At 48.7% G+C, this 15213-nt stretch overlaps 1 protein-coding gene across 2 annotated transcripts in view; it reads right to left on the reverse strand.

The window, feature by feature from the left end:
- The window catches only part of PCDH19 (protocadherin 19), a 59563-nt gene that overhangs the window by 19386 nt on the left and 24964 nt on the right, over window positions 1-15213 (reverse strand). Inside the window, exons 3-4 of one of the 2 annotated variants that reach the window (XM_054215279.1) lie at window positions 11881-11939; window positions 8706-8875 (exon numbers count right to left, since the gene is read on the reverse strand). In XM_054215279.1, coding sequence (XP_054071254.1) covers window positions 8706-8875; window positions 11881-11939 — 229 coding nt within the window. Of the gene's footprint in view, window positions 1-8705; window positions 8879-11880; window positions 11940-15213 lie in introns of both variants that reach the window. The other variant, XM_054215278.1, reaches the window with a different exon arrangement.

Here is a 15213-nt window from a genome sequence, read left to right on the forward strand (position 1 = left end):
CTTCAATTCAGAGAGGGCTTTTTTCATCATCTTCTTTTTTTTTTTTTTTGTGTGGTTCAATTTTCTCCTTTTCCTACAGGGACTGACGTTAACCCAGGATTTCTTCAGGATAAAGCTCGGCTTTGGCTACAGCTAGTCGTCCCACGTACCCACATGTCCTCCTATTTCCTACCCCCAGACCTCCAGCCCAGCCCATCTCAACCCGACTCCACTTCCCTGCCCCGAGTGTCACCGTCACCGCCCAAAGGTGAAGTGACACAGTGGTGACTGCTGGTGTCACCCGCTGCCACAGGCTGTCACCCGCAGCCGGCTGTGGCTATCGGTAATGAAACACAACGTGCCAGTAGCTAATGAAGCCGGTTACAAAGCAAGTCATTCTCCACACTTGAAAAAGGGTGAAAATACGATAAGGAAAACGGAACAAAAAAGGGTTTCTTGCTGAAAAATAAAAAACACTAAGAGAGCTAATGCTGCGAGTGGGGAAGCTGATCATTACTATTACAGATGCTCGGCAAAAAAGGGGCCACATTACGCTTACTGTGATCATACACATTATGGCTAGCATATATCTATAATATACTTCCTATAAAGAATTTATTTTCCAAACAAACACAGGGATTAAATGCAGGATAGAAAGGGAAATGACTGAGCAAAGGCCACACAAGGCCAGCCGGAGCCCGGCACAGCCCGCTCGGCTGCGTACCTGCCTGTCTGCCGTCAGGAAAGGCTGCCAAACTTCCTAATAATCCTCTGACCCACTTAAAAACACGCACTCTCTAACATTCATATATGCTGTATGAGAAATAAAATATAGCACTCCCGAGTTTTGAGTGGCAGCGCTTCCCTTAAGACGGATAAAAGCTGCAAGTTCTCTTTGCTGTTTGGTGCCAATTATTACAGAGTTTTGACTTATATATTATTACATAGATCATTTAGTAAAACAACCTAGAGACAAACCCAGTGCTGTGTCTCCCTTCAGCAGTTATCTGCTGGAACCAGAGCAGTTTAGACACTCGCAATACGGGGTATTTCAGGGGGTTTGGGCTCCTTCCCCTGCACCCAGGGGAGATGCGGTCCCCTGCCCGGCAGCTCCCTGCAGCATGCCAGCGTAATTAAGAGAGGTCCAAATGATTTATCTTTCTTGCACTTAAAAAGTTAACTGCACCATTATTTTGGGGGGGAAAAAAGCAGGTACCCACCTTGTACCACCCCCTCCGGAGCTGCGGGTCCAGCGTCGTACCCGAATCCCTCCCGGAGCTGCTGGGGACACGTTTCGGTGCAGCAGGACGGGATTTAACCCAATGGCAACCAGCCGGGCTCCGAAGGATGCTCGGAAACTCGCCGTGCCGAGGGTCAGCCCGCTGCTTGCCGTGATTATTCCTTTAATAAAGGGCCCTGTATTTTCCAGCGGCTGCAAAATTGATGCGGGTTGCCATGGTAAGCACACACTTTCCCATTTAGGAGAATAATAGACAGCTTTGTATAATTCACTGATTTCAGATGATTTCTCACCCCGAGAGCAAGTCGCTCAAGTTACATAAGTCACCTGTTGTTTAGTCAATCTGGCAATTTTAATTAGAATAAATTTTTGTGATTCCTCTTTGCAACACTTCGAGCTGCTCTGCCACCAGAATGCCGACATGTCTGTAAATTATACAGGCTCCAATCACATCTTTTTTTGCCATTTTAATTACAGTAACATTGCAGCATTAATCATGTAAGCCTCAGTTAAACAAGTAACAGCCATCCTCCATCATAATTAAAAAGAAAGGCCAAGCAAACAGGAGCTTTGGAGTTTACCATACTTCCTCTGAAAATTGTATTCTAACTTAAGAGTTTCACAAACAGTAGTTTTATTTGGCTCTAATTAGTGTTGTGAAGGAAACACCGAAAGGTTAATAAGAGATGGTTAGTTTGTAATGCAAGTTTCCCGGTGCCAGCCCCAGCAGTTCAGTCTGTTTTCAGAGTCATTAACGATGTAGATTGATTACAGGAGGAGATCAGGAAGTGCTGGCGTGCTGCGTTAGCAGAAGGTTCGGTTTTATTCATATACCTTCCCCACTGTTAAATACGATGGCCATTACCTTGACCACTTTGCCAGACTTAACTGCTGGGAGACAGAAAGTGTTAATGGTTTCCTTAGAGGTTACTGGCAAAGGGGGAAAAAAAAAGTCCACGTGGCTTGTTTTTGGCTTGTTTATAAGGGAAAAGGAAGCTGCAAGCTTGACTGAACTGTTTATTTATCTTAGAAATATTTGAAAACCCAAGTATTGTGTGGCGGTTTTGGAAAAGGATGCTTTGGGAGAGCTGGGGTTAGCACCGCCCCGTCGTTCAGCTGAACCCTGACAAAGATCTTCTCTGCGGATCTTCTGCTTGGGCTGGAGTTTGGGAGCCGTTAACAAAATCAAGCACAAAGAGAAGATGAAACTCTCTAATCAGAAATATCACTTCTTCCTATCTCCTATAAATTGCTCTCCAGTCACCCAGCAAAAATACGGATAAGCAATAACTAAATTTGACAAAATCTCATTAAAAAGTACAATAAAACACTAGAAACCCTCCAACTTTCTGGGTTGATCATTCATCCATTACAAACCTACGCAACAGGGCATGGAGCCAAGTTTGAATTTCCCTCTCAAAGTTGCCAAAACGTTCACATCTGGTGAGCTTTTTCTATGCTTAGATGGCAAGGACTCGAGGATGTAAAGGTTATAACTCCTGTGACCCTGGACTGAGCAGCTTCAGCGATGGAGATGTTGCAAGAATTATCTTTGATGGAAGGAGCCTGGAAGCTGAAGAAAGAGTGCCAGGAATGTGGGATATCTGACAATGCTTCTTATGCAAAGAAAGGAGGTTACACATCTGTTTGTTATTCAGTTCTGCTGTTGCAGAAGGGGATCGGTGTTCATTTATGGCTGAGGATATGACTTCAGGATCACCCCTGCCCCTCCATCAGGTTCCAGTGAGGATTCCTCCGTGCTTTGCTCAACGCTACAGAGCTAGGAACATAAGGCAGAAGCACCACGAGGGGTCTGTCCGTGCCAGCCAGTGTGTCCATGTGTGGATGAAACCTCCTCGAGTGACCACAACACGGCGCTGAAGGAAGCTGAGCCCATCGGTGGGGCAGCCTAACCCACCGCCCAACTCTGCCTGTCCAGATCACCCATTGAAGGTGGACCTTGGCAAGGATAAGGGTCAACCTGAAGAAAGCCTTGTTAGTCTGAGTGCTTGCCAGCTTTTCTTCCAGTTACGTATTGGTCTCACAAAAGATGTTACGTCCCTTTCCAAGCCCAGCTGGGCCACGTTAGCAAGAGTGGGCACTTGGGGAGGATGGAGAACATGTACAAAAGCACCAGCAACCACCACACAGCCATCCATGAGCTGACTTGGATGCTCTGTACGTAATAATTTAAAAGTGTAGGAATCTTAAGACAATCAGCTCCTCTTCCCAAAGCCCAGCTTACCCACTCATCACAAAAATCCTTCTCTGGGGTTTCAAAGCTCGGCGGGAAGCTGACTGCTCCCTCCAGGCCGGCCACTGCAGGAGCATGGCCGAGCTCACCGAGGCTGCTTGATGGCGACATGCAGGCAATAATGCAGAAATCAGAAGAGCTGTAATAATTGACATTGCCCTGTAAAGAAAGCTTACAGCGTTTATCCATCTTAAGGGATGTGCTGTCACTCACACACGAATGTTATACTTTATGTCTTGTGCTGCATATATGAATACAAGGAAGTAGGTATTTTTATTAATTTGTTCAAACTTCCAGGGAAATGCAGCTGTATTTCCAGCCTCCAAAGCCGTAGAATATGTCACTTAGGTCTTCGTGTACATACAGCTCTAGAGAAAGGCTTTTCTGCAGAGTAAAAGGGAGTTGCAGGTGGAACGACTGCTGGAAATCAGCTTAAAAAATCAACAGTTTCTAATACCTGTGTTTGCCTCCAGTTAATACCATTAGTCATGTTCTCAATTCACGACTGAAATGCACCCAGATACTATGGAGATGAGCCTAAGAACCTATTGGAATATTCTAGATAAAACCTGATCCCCTAAATGACGATGTATCTGAATAATTTGGACTGCAACCAGCAAGAAAAGTTTCGGTGAGTATCACGCGCCCGGCTCTGCTTTACATTCACGCCTATTCCTATACCGTGCGATAGTATAAAGAAGACTTAACGTAAGCATTTCAATATAACCCATTTCTATTCAAAAGAACCCTCCGTCTTGCTGGAGTTTACAAGACTCAGGCACAATTAAAGCACCTCTGTGAGCAAAGTTACTCAAATGTGGAAATGTATGCAGGATCAGGTCTTTCCAGATGACATTTCACGCCAACCTTTACTGCTGATCTGGCACCAGAAAAATGGAAGCGACGCTTTTAGAAGCAATTCTCTGTGGAGACACATTACTGACATTGCTTAAAAACCCTCTCACTTTGATTTTAAAGCTTTTTCACTGTTTTATGGCTGTGGTGACTATTTCTAACACTGGCGCTTTTTTTATGATTAGTGTGTGTTTATTATTTTTTTATTTTCTTTTGGATTCTATTTTCATCTTAAACAGCGAATCACCGCTTCATTTGGCCAACGATTTTCCTTCTACAACTGATGGTAAAAATACTAGCCCGCACTGGGAATGAAGATAAGTTTGAAATCTGTTGCTTCTAACATTAAAAACACATATTTGAAATAGTTCCTTTCTGATTTCTATGCTGGCAGGAGCTCCTATGACTTACAGAGTATAAGTATGGCTCTGGCTCAACGCAAGGTGAAAAAGGTAGTAGAAAATATTTAAGCAGATGTAGGTGCCCGTACAAAGAAAACAAGCCAAACCTGCACAAATGCTAAGTTTGGAAGAGGGCAAAGGGATTTAAAAAAACAAAAAAAAAGTCCCGGTATGAGCAAAACCAAGGGAGGAATAACTACCTGAATCACAAAACAGAGTATCTATCCTCAAAGATGCTAATTCAGGTCTTGAGGGATCTAATCAACCTCTTTGTTGAAGTAAAGATAAAACTTTTTGACAGCAAATGCTTTCTGATAAAATGGAATTTTCAATTACCTTGCGAAACATCTGGTCCGCGCTGCCATTTCCCGGGAAAAGCACCGCCACGCTTTGCAGTGTTGGAAAACATTTCATGCTGAGATTTCCCCGCACTGCTGGGAGGAACAGGCATCAGGAGCTTCAAACCCGACAGCAAAGCTCCCACGGCCACTGGCATCACCCACTGAGGTGGTGTCCATGGAGGCAATGCAGGTAGTGGGTCTCCTGCCCACCACCACCACCACCGCACACTTCACTCCCTTGTTGGAAATCAGTTTCCTCCAGTGCTGGACTTTGAGTCAAGGTTACACCAGAACATGGAGAAAATCCACTCCATATTGTGTGAAAACAGGCCATGGTACGACGGGGAACCCCAGGATTTACCCCCATCCTCCAACAGACTTCTCCAGCCAACCCAAAACGTTGCGGAGATCCAACAGCCGCATCAAAACCTCCCTTTCTCAAACAAATCTGTTTGGAAGTTCAGCTGAGAACGCCGTTAGGAAAGGAGTGCGTATAAACTTCTAGCAGCACTTAACACCTCCACAAATAAACAAACAATTAAACGGCAGCCAGGCAATCACGAAAGGTGGAGCGGCATCGGTGCCCGCCTTCCTCAGCATCCCATTTGGTGTCAATTAGCAGGGGAAGGAAAACAATTCTGGGCGATAATGAACTCCAAATTGGGTACATATTAGAGCAATTAAAGCCATCTTTTCAATGGATGAATTTATAATCAATAATTAAGATCCTGAGGTAAAGAGGAACTGGGCAGAAGTCCTACTCCCAAAATAAGCGACGTGGCTGAGCTCCAGGCGATATTTATGATGACCTGCTGCTGCCCACTAAAGCTCGACACCCTCCATGCTGTGGTTTGCCATTTCTCTGGAAATCTAGGTCATTTCCAAAGGAAGAGCAAGGGCTCCTGCCAGCAGGACTGGCAGCTGGTGTCACTCCCACCCAAGAGTGCCACCAGGACAGTGGAGGGGTAGAGGGCACAGAGGCCACCTGAACACCTGCAGCGGGTCCCTGGGGGTCCCGTGGCCACATACTCACCACCAGCACTGGGCTCACACAGTGGTTTAAGAACACTGAAGGAGTTTGGACTCATCCATGCCTACCTCCTTCTGCAGGAAATCCAACATCTCACTAAGTGAAGGCTGGCCAGACAGGTCCACACTAACCCCCCAGTGCCACCACAGAGGCATCACACTCTACCACCAACCTGCAAGGATTTCTGCCAACCAGTGTCTTGCCTTGGCAGATCTAGGATTACCCACCAGGCAGGTAAAGACTCCCCAGTTATCTGGATGAAGTCTGAGTTGTCCGCTCACGAAGGACTCGTGGACAAGCCGAGGTCCAAGCCCAGCAGAGCCTGGCCGGGGCTGCACCTTGCCGGGCTCCCTGGCAGGATCATTAACATTGACGAGCAAACCCCGGCGACTCTCCGGGATGACACTAGATGCAGATCGGGCAGGGACAGTGAGTGAAGGCAAAGCATGGGGACATGAGCTGCCAGGCTGTCCTTCGGCCATGGACTGTGTGCTCAGGGTGGTGGTCAGCCCATTGCTCCCATGCATCCTCGGCACTGGACTTGCTGGCTTTTCTTCCTTCCCCACCACTCTGACCCAAAATCGAGTAAAAATTACTATGCCAAAACCATCACTTTAATCATGCGGGAAGCGCTGTTATCACCATCATCTCAGCATCTTGATTTTCCTGATTATTTTCTGCAGTCCCCGCTCAACAAATCAGCTCAGAAAATAGTCTCTTTAACCTTTTTTTCAGCTTCTGTGACAGTAACCGCTAACCTCCCCGCTTGTGCTGTTCCCCTCATTGCTCCACGAACACCCTGATACCCTGGCAGGCGTAAGGCAGTGTGTGTCCCGCACAACAGGAGAGCACGTTTGCCTGCCTGCAGGTCCAGCTGGGTGGAAATATAACCCACAGCCAAGAGCACCAACCCCTTGGCCATCACGGGACTGGGAGCCAGACACAGATTGCATTCAGAAGCCGCCTTCTGGAAATATTCTTGATTTTTGGGGGGTATTTTACAGGCAAGAAGGAGTTCTTGTTACAATGGATTGGACCATATTTATTTCCATCTGACTCCTCCGGCAAGCTCTGCCTCCAACTCATACTCTCTAACTTATTTGCATTGTTATCTGGTGCGCAACAGAGCCAGCACGCAGACTTATCAGAAATGTAATCTCTGTAAAACCCTATCTGCAGTCCATTGAGATTGTGGGGTTTTTTTGCTGAAGAAATGTGACAAAAAATTAACAGATGTTGCTCAGACCATTCATTGGGACGGGAATCAATTATGAACATTTTTGCTCCTACAGTCATCCCTTACTGCAAACGCATCTTAGGAAACCCTCTCCTGATCGAAATGAAAAAGCATTTCTTTGTAATAGAAGAATAATAAATGATAGCTATCAGCCTGCATTCTCTGACACGGCGCCGGTCCGCAGAGAATTAAACTGCCACTGTACAGTTATATAAATGTTTAATTTTTTTCATCTTTGGCCACAGTAGGGTTGTCTGGAAATACATTATCGCTGCGGATGCCATCCCTCTCCAATTAGCGTGGCTGGCAGCGTGGAATGGGTAGGTGACCTCCGCGTTCCCCTCCTCACGGAGTCTTACAGGGTTAACTATGGCTATTTAACAGACTCTATCGAGAATTAATACAGCGATCAGCTTCTCTCCAGAAAAAAAAAATAAAAAACCACATTCGGCAGCGCAGATGGCAAGAACTCTCTCTCCCCCGTTTGACTCTTTTATGACAGCAAAACAAAGGCTTTTAATGATGTTTACCATGAATTGAATTAAACAGCTGAAGACCAGTTCATAATCACAGCATTTTGTTTTCATATCCTTAAGTCTTTTAGCAGTGGGGCTTCCAGTTGTGCCTCAGCTACAGCTTATCTCAAGATATAGCCAAGCGCCCTGAGGCTCCCCTGCGCCCGAGCACCAAACCGCATTCAGGCTTCTTAATTGAAAAAGACAGGATGTTTGCATAGGATGTTTGCATCAGTCAGACATTAAAAGCGACATTCATGCCCAAGTACAAACGACGGATCGGGCTCAGCTGAGCTCCTCTGACTTCTTTCCTCTAGCTAATACCCATCTGGTTTCAGAGCAGGACTTCATCTCTTGCACAGGGGGATGCGCGAGAGCTGAAACCGTGCTGGCTGTTGGGGGGGAAAAGACAAACCCTCGCCCTGAGCTCATCCCTCGTGGGATGCCGGACTGATTGCCCACACGCTCTGCTGACTTTTAGAAGTTGCAAGCTCCAGAGAGGGTGAGTGGAGCACACAGGAAGGGCACTCCGAAGAGGAACAGGGACCAACCCCAGTAATTCCAGACCTAATCCCAACTCCACCACTCACTTGCTGTCAGGCGGATGCTCAAAACCTTGGGTTTTCTGCCTGTGAAACAGCGGATAATCCTAACTGCTCGCTTACCTGACAGGCCTGGCGTGAAAATTAATTCCTACCCACCCCACGCTCCGACGATGTACAGTGTTATCCCCAGCATGCGTTAAGCACCCTTACTGTGCACCCACCGAGGCAGCACTGGAGCCACGGGATGGGGCATGTGGGTGACAGGGGAGGCGGTGGCCAGCCCCCCAGGGTGCCTGGCGGTGCCTCACCTTGCTCGGGGCCCTGGGATCCCATGGAGGGGACGCTGGTGTTCAGCACGTCGTTGACGGCTGTGTCGCAGTAGAGGCCCCGCTGCACGTCGTGCTCACTGTCCGTCTGGTCGCTCTCCTCGTGGCCACTGTCCTTCAGGCTGTTCCCCTCCAAGTCCTTGAACGTGGAGCTGCTGGGGGAGAGATACAGCCGTGACTTACTGGGTGGGACAAGGTAGCCCCCTCGGCCAGACCCACGGTGGTGGCAGGGCTGCCACTGCTCAGCCTCACACCCCACAGGGACAGGGACGTCCCCTGGCACCCCCAGCACCCAGGGACTGCTCCTCCAGCACAGAGAGCTGGGGAAGGGGGCTCAAGGGGGCAACCCCTGCTCAGCACCCCAAAACACATCAACCGGCCCATGCCGCCCTCGCAGGCTGCTTCTGCCCATGGGTACAGTGGGAGCCTGTGGGTCAGGATGCTGTGGATAGTGTGGAAGCAGAGAGTGAAACAGCACTGGAGAATAAAACTGGAGAATAAAATATATATATTAAATAAGCTGTTTCTATAACTAGGCTCCCTCAAGTCATATTATCTCATATTAAAGTTAGACAGGATCTAAACCATAACTTTTTAGCTTATAGAATCACAGAATCATAGAATTGTTTAGGTTGGAAGGGACCTCTAAGATCTTCAAGTCCAACCACCACTAAACTACGTCCCTCAGCACCACGTCTATCCATCTTTTAAATACCTCCAGGGATGGCGAAATCCTAATTGCTTAAAGTTTGAAAACAAAAGTCTTCCTCGAAACGGGAATTTCTTTTCACTATGACGATGCTCTTCTTATTTTCAAAAATAACCGGGTGATTCTGGGTCCGAGTGCACACAGATTTAAGGAGATCTGATCCACAGGGGAACTCCCTGACACCCCCTGCAAGCCGGGGGGACCCAAGAGCTGAGCTGCTCTGTCACCCAGCTCTGGACACCCAGCTCTCCTCCCGGAGCCTCGGAGGGATGGAATAGTTTCATTTCTGGCTGCAGTGGGGATCCCCGTGAGCGGCAATACCCTGCACCACCCGGCTGCAGCGAGCCATAGGGACATCCAGAGATGCCCTGGGTGGCACGGCCATCAGGGCATCCCTGGGGCCACCCATCAAGGGGGACCCACCTGCACCCACCGCCCCAAACTTTTTCACTGGTGGATTTGGTGTGAAACACTGGTGGAAGAAGCGGCCTGTGCTTTAAAGCCCCGAAGAGCTGGAGATTTTCATTACTTTGAAAAGCCCTTTTGCGTCTCCACGGAAACCAAGCAGACCACCTACCATCTGATGCTTTGCAAAAGCACGCGAGGGGGGAGCTCTGAAATACATATAAATTGGTAAACCTTCAAACATTACCTTTTAAATAAAGATGTCCCTGTTGAAGCCACTAACTTTGATTCCAGGTGACATCAAAGAATTTTTAAGTTAAGAAAGCACTACAAATCTACAATTCATTTGTAGATGAGCGAGAGAGGCAGGCAGACAACACAGGAAAAGTACAAATAGATTAATTAAAGTGCTGGATTTGAGGAGATTCACTCACCAAAGATAGAAGAGCTACAACATCTCCATAAAGGCAAAGGATGAAAATGATGCCACAGTATGTTACAGAAAATATTTTTTGTTCTTAGATGTCTGCACAACGTTCCCGGCACCCGTTGTACTTAAGATACAAGACAAAGGTAGAAAGCGAGGGGAAATGCTGTCCTACACGGAGCTGCTGTTCGTAATACGCAGGCAACCCGTGTTCCAGCGCATTTATCTTCCCCGCAGTGAACCAGACCGTAATGCAGCAGCCACAAGACACGTTTCCGCGGCTGCCACTTCTCTAAAAGATGGGCAGGTCTCGGGGAACCGGCGGCAGCAGCATTTCCCAAACAATACAGCCTGGGAGCCAGCCCTGCTGCGGCAGGCGGGAGCGCTGCTTGCCTTTATCTTAGGTGTGAACGAGGAAAGATTAATAGATTTGGGGTTTTTTTTTGTTTTTTTTCTTTCAGGATGCCTGCAGACTCTCTGGCGAGGAGCGGCGTGGCGCAGGCAAGCCATCTTTCTCTCGCAATCGCATTAGCATCGTTAAACATCATGAGCCACGCAGGCAAATATACCTGCCCTTCGCTAGCTGAACCCGAGCTGCTTAAACAACGCGCTCGCAGCTCCCTTACTCCTTAGATTTTTAAGATGTAAACAAATGGGATCTCAGCCAGGCAGATAATTGGATTTTTATTTTTTTTTACTGCTCGGATCAGATCTCAACGGTTCAGGGCCGGCTCCTGCTCTCCGTTACACCATGGCTTCTGCAGAGCCCTGGGTACAAGCTGGGGACGGGCATGGCTGGCCCACCGCACACCTCGGCCGGTGCCCAGGCAGGAGAGGGGAGGTGGGCAAAGATCTGCCGACTACCTCCTGCACGGGGAGACGGCCCTCCAGCCCTGCCCTGATGAGTATCGATCCCGTCGGTGCCTTTCCTGGAGGCAGACGCAAACCTGGCCGCCCGCCCCGCGGGAAGACGTTCACCTCTCCTTTAACACAATCCGGTGGGGTTCAACCCTGACATTAACCTTCCCAAGACATTTCCTCGCCACCGCGAAGTTCTGAGGATCCCAGTACTTTATCCAAACGGTTAAATTCTCCCAGAGGTAATTGCCAGCTTGAACTGATGATTTCCCTTTTACCCAGGGCAGAAAGAAGCCCAGCAAAGTGCTGTTTTGCCTTGGTATTCAAACTAAAACAGTGAGCGTGTATCCAAGCCAATTACCTGCCCCCAAACAAGATTTCTTTTTTTTTTTTTCTTTTCCCTCACCTCACATAGCAGGGAGATCTCACCATCCAGATCTATCATTTTATTCCTGGGCATTCAAATAGAATAAACTCTATGAATTCGAAAGTTGTCAGGGTAACAGCACTCCGCCTAACTCACTGCAACTTCCCGGTGCGAAGGAGTCAAAGAGAAGAAAAAAAGACTCGCCCTTTATTGCAAACCAAGAGCAATGGGACTTAATAAGAAGTAAATACTGTTTTTAAAATCAAATGATTACTCTCAAAACGTTTTGCATATTAAGAAAAGCAAGTAGTATATAACACAGTAAGGAAGAACATTAAATAATCAGGATTTGGCTGGGCAAACCCGAGCGCTTTCAAGCGAGCCTACGTACCTTTTTATTAAATGAGCTCTGCTGTTCACGTAGTTGGAATCGAAGGAGTAATTTTCAGTCTGGAAGGAGGAAAAGAAAAGGGAGATGGTTACAAGTTTGATTTCCCCACACGTGGGAAAAGCTGGGTTTGCAGGGCTGGGACAGGAACCACCAGCAAACCCAGCGGGAGGGAAGGAGCGTCCCAGTATGGCACAGACCCCAGCGAGTGGGATGCAGTCGGGCACGGAAACCTCTGGTCCCTCTCGGTCTTACCACCAGCTTTCACCAAAAAAAAGGGCTGGCTGGTGACCACAGAACAATTTGCAGAGAAGAAACAATGTGACTACACTCTGTTACAGAACTAATTGCTTTTAATTCCCTGATGGACTCGGTTCTGTGTGTGTCAATTTGACTGAAAGTTCAAAAGGTATTTTTCTTATTAGTGTATAATTAACATGTTAAAATATTTATTGCATAGATATGTAAATGCCAGCAAGGTAATCCCCTGCTGGAGAATTTAATGCGGGCGCTTTTCTTTGTTTTACATCATTTCATTTGCCGAGACAGTGGGCTCTGTTATTAATAAAAAAGCAAACAATGGGTGACATGCTTAAAAGTTGGAGGGGAGTGAAAGCAGGGGAGAAGAGTCAATGGATTTGTCATTTGCAAGCAAAACACACTAACTCTGCACTTGAAACACTGTCTTTTAACCTCAGATTACAAAGCCCCAAATTTCTGGTGCTCACAGCAGGTAAGGAATGAAAAAAGCAACCAGGAGGCAGGGAAGAGAGCAGGGTGTTACCACCCAGGAGGCCATGGTGGGAGCTGCGTCCCATGGTGGGATGCGGTGGGAGCTGCGTGGTGGGATGTGGTGGGAACTGCATGGTGGGATGCGGTGGGAGCTGCGCGGTGGGAGCTGCGTCGTGGGAGCTGCATGGTAGAACGTGGTGGGAGCTGCATGGTGAGTCACAGTGGACGCTATGTGGTGGGACACTGCAGGATCTGCACTGCCTGGCCAGGATCCTTCCTGGGCTTCAGGCACCCAGGAGGATGCAGGTCTCTTTGTATGAATCAGGCACCCCAGTCCATCCCTCCATTCACCCAAAGTCCCCCCAGATCTGCAGGGATCCCACCTGGGCTCTCCCCAGCATCACCCCTGGTCTGGGGGATGCTCCTTGCCCCCCAGACACCCTGGGCAGCAAAAGGGGCAGACTCTGCTCTGCCCCGCATCCTCTGGGCTAACAGCAGTGTCCCCCCCTGCCAGGACAGGAGCGGGGACATCCACCTGCCCCAGCAGCCCCGTCCTGCCTCCTCTCTGCCATGGCTCCTCCTTGCCCCAGCCCCGTGGCCGCTCTCCTTCCCCAAGAGCCGCTCTGGGATACTATGGCCTGTTTTTATGGCAATTATGAACATGGTAAAAATAAATGCATGCATCTTTAATGTCTCAATAAATAAAGGAAAGCAGAGTCTGCTGCTAACGTAATCACAACGGCAGGATGCAGGGAGCGGGGCGGCTGCAGCAGAGCCCAATGTGAAATCCAATCGTACCCCGGCAGAGGTTACACTGCTCTGCCAAGATAATAAAGCAAAGGCAGCGTTGGTTAAGTGTGACCTTTTCTGAAATACAGCACAATATCTAATTTACCAAACAGGAGCCTCCCAGAGAGAAACATGCAAGGAGCCGCGAGCCGGGGGAGTTGGCCTAGCACTCAGCACAGCTCAGTTATTACTTTCAGATAGTAATTACTGCTGGAGAGTCACGCAGGAGATTTACTGCACAAACTACTGGTCCCTGCAGTTCTGCATCCTCAGTCCTGCAGGACGACTTTGATGGTTAGAGCTTGGGAGCAAACGGACACATGTAATTTTAAAATACACGATGCCAAAGACTTAAAAGCCACAGAAAATGCCTGATCCTGTGTTTATCCATCAATCCTGAGGCTGCCATCCCAGGGGAAGGGATGCCACCCCACGGCATGTCCCCCCACAGCAGCCCCGCGGGAGATCCCAGCCCCACAAAGGGGCTCGGAGGGGGCATTCGGAGCTCCTGCCCCTCAGAGATGAGCAATGGAGGGCAGGAGGGGTCGGAGCCAGATTCAAAGCAATCCCTGCTTGGCAGGGAGCCCCCTCCAAGCACCCTGCACTGGCAGACCTGGGAACGGCTCCAGCAATCCCAGAGCCTCGGCTGGCTCCGTCCCCGCATCCCCAGCCCTGCCACTCTGCCCAGCAGCAGCGAGAGACCCCCTGCACCCACCTCTGCCTCCATCAGCTTCATCCCTATGTCTGCGTGTGCATCCCAGCCCCAGGAAAACTGGGGAGAGGAACAGGTGGGTGGGAGGCCCCAGAGTGCAAACTGCAATATATACATGTACACCACAGAGCTTTAAAACGCTCAGAGCACTGATGCTGCATGGCCCAGGCTTCAGGGGGCAGGGGATACCCTGGGAACACTCAAGCTAGTGCCACCACAGGCTGAAGAAACGCCACACATGCTGCCATGACGTCTCCTACCACAACCTAGATACAAACTTCACACTAAATCCCCCTCCCACCAACATCACCGGGAGCTTTGCTATTGATTTCTGACTCCAAAAAAGACCAAATCTTGGCCCAACTGAAATCATTCACCAACGAGCAAATTCCCCATGGCTTAAGTTTGATGGCCTGAAGTACTGTGCAGACTCCCTGGTCCCCACGTCCCCCCTGCTCGGGATGCTCCACACCACATTGCTAATGAGGACACAACCCCTAAGTCCACGGATGAAGGCAGCGGGTTCCCGTGGGGTTGGTCCCAGCATCCGTTCCCAGGCTTCAAATCCCCCATCCCACCGCGACTAATGCTAATTACTTCCAGATTTTGGACAAGACAAGGAGTGACAGGGCCACAAGGATGGGAAATGTGCTTCGCTGGGCTGGGGGGAACGAGGTGCACGAGGCAGCCCAGCAGTTTACGAGACCTCTTCTCAGCCGAGGCATTATCCCTCAAGGTTATCTCCAGGCAGGCTAGGGGGATCAAACCAGAAAAATAAAAAAAGAAATGAGATTTTTCATGGAGGAGGGCTGCTTTATAGCTTGCATTATTCAATCGAAGTTCACTTGATTTAATTCTAGCTCATCCTGCGAGGTGCAATCACTTACAAACAGGCAAAACGACGGGGAAGGAGAACGTCTCCGACATGTCAACATTTTAATTGGGAAAGGATCCGCTCCCTCTCTTAATGAGGCCCAAAGAACAAAGTCGAAGCAGAAAAAAAAGAGGGAAAAGGTAAGGCTGGCTGGCGCCGATGAAAGTGTGCTCTTCATAAAGTGCATCATCAAGAGGCCAGCCCTCATCTTCTTCGTTCCTTTGGCAGA

Source organism: Rissa tridactyla, chromosome 9 (assembly GCF_028500815.1).
Source record: "Rissa tridactyla isolate bRisTri1 chromosome 9, bRisTri1.patW.cur.20221130, whole genome shotgun sequence".
NCBI lineage: Eukaryota > Metazoa > Chordata > Aves > Charadriiformes > Laridae > Rissa > Rissa tridactyla.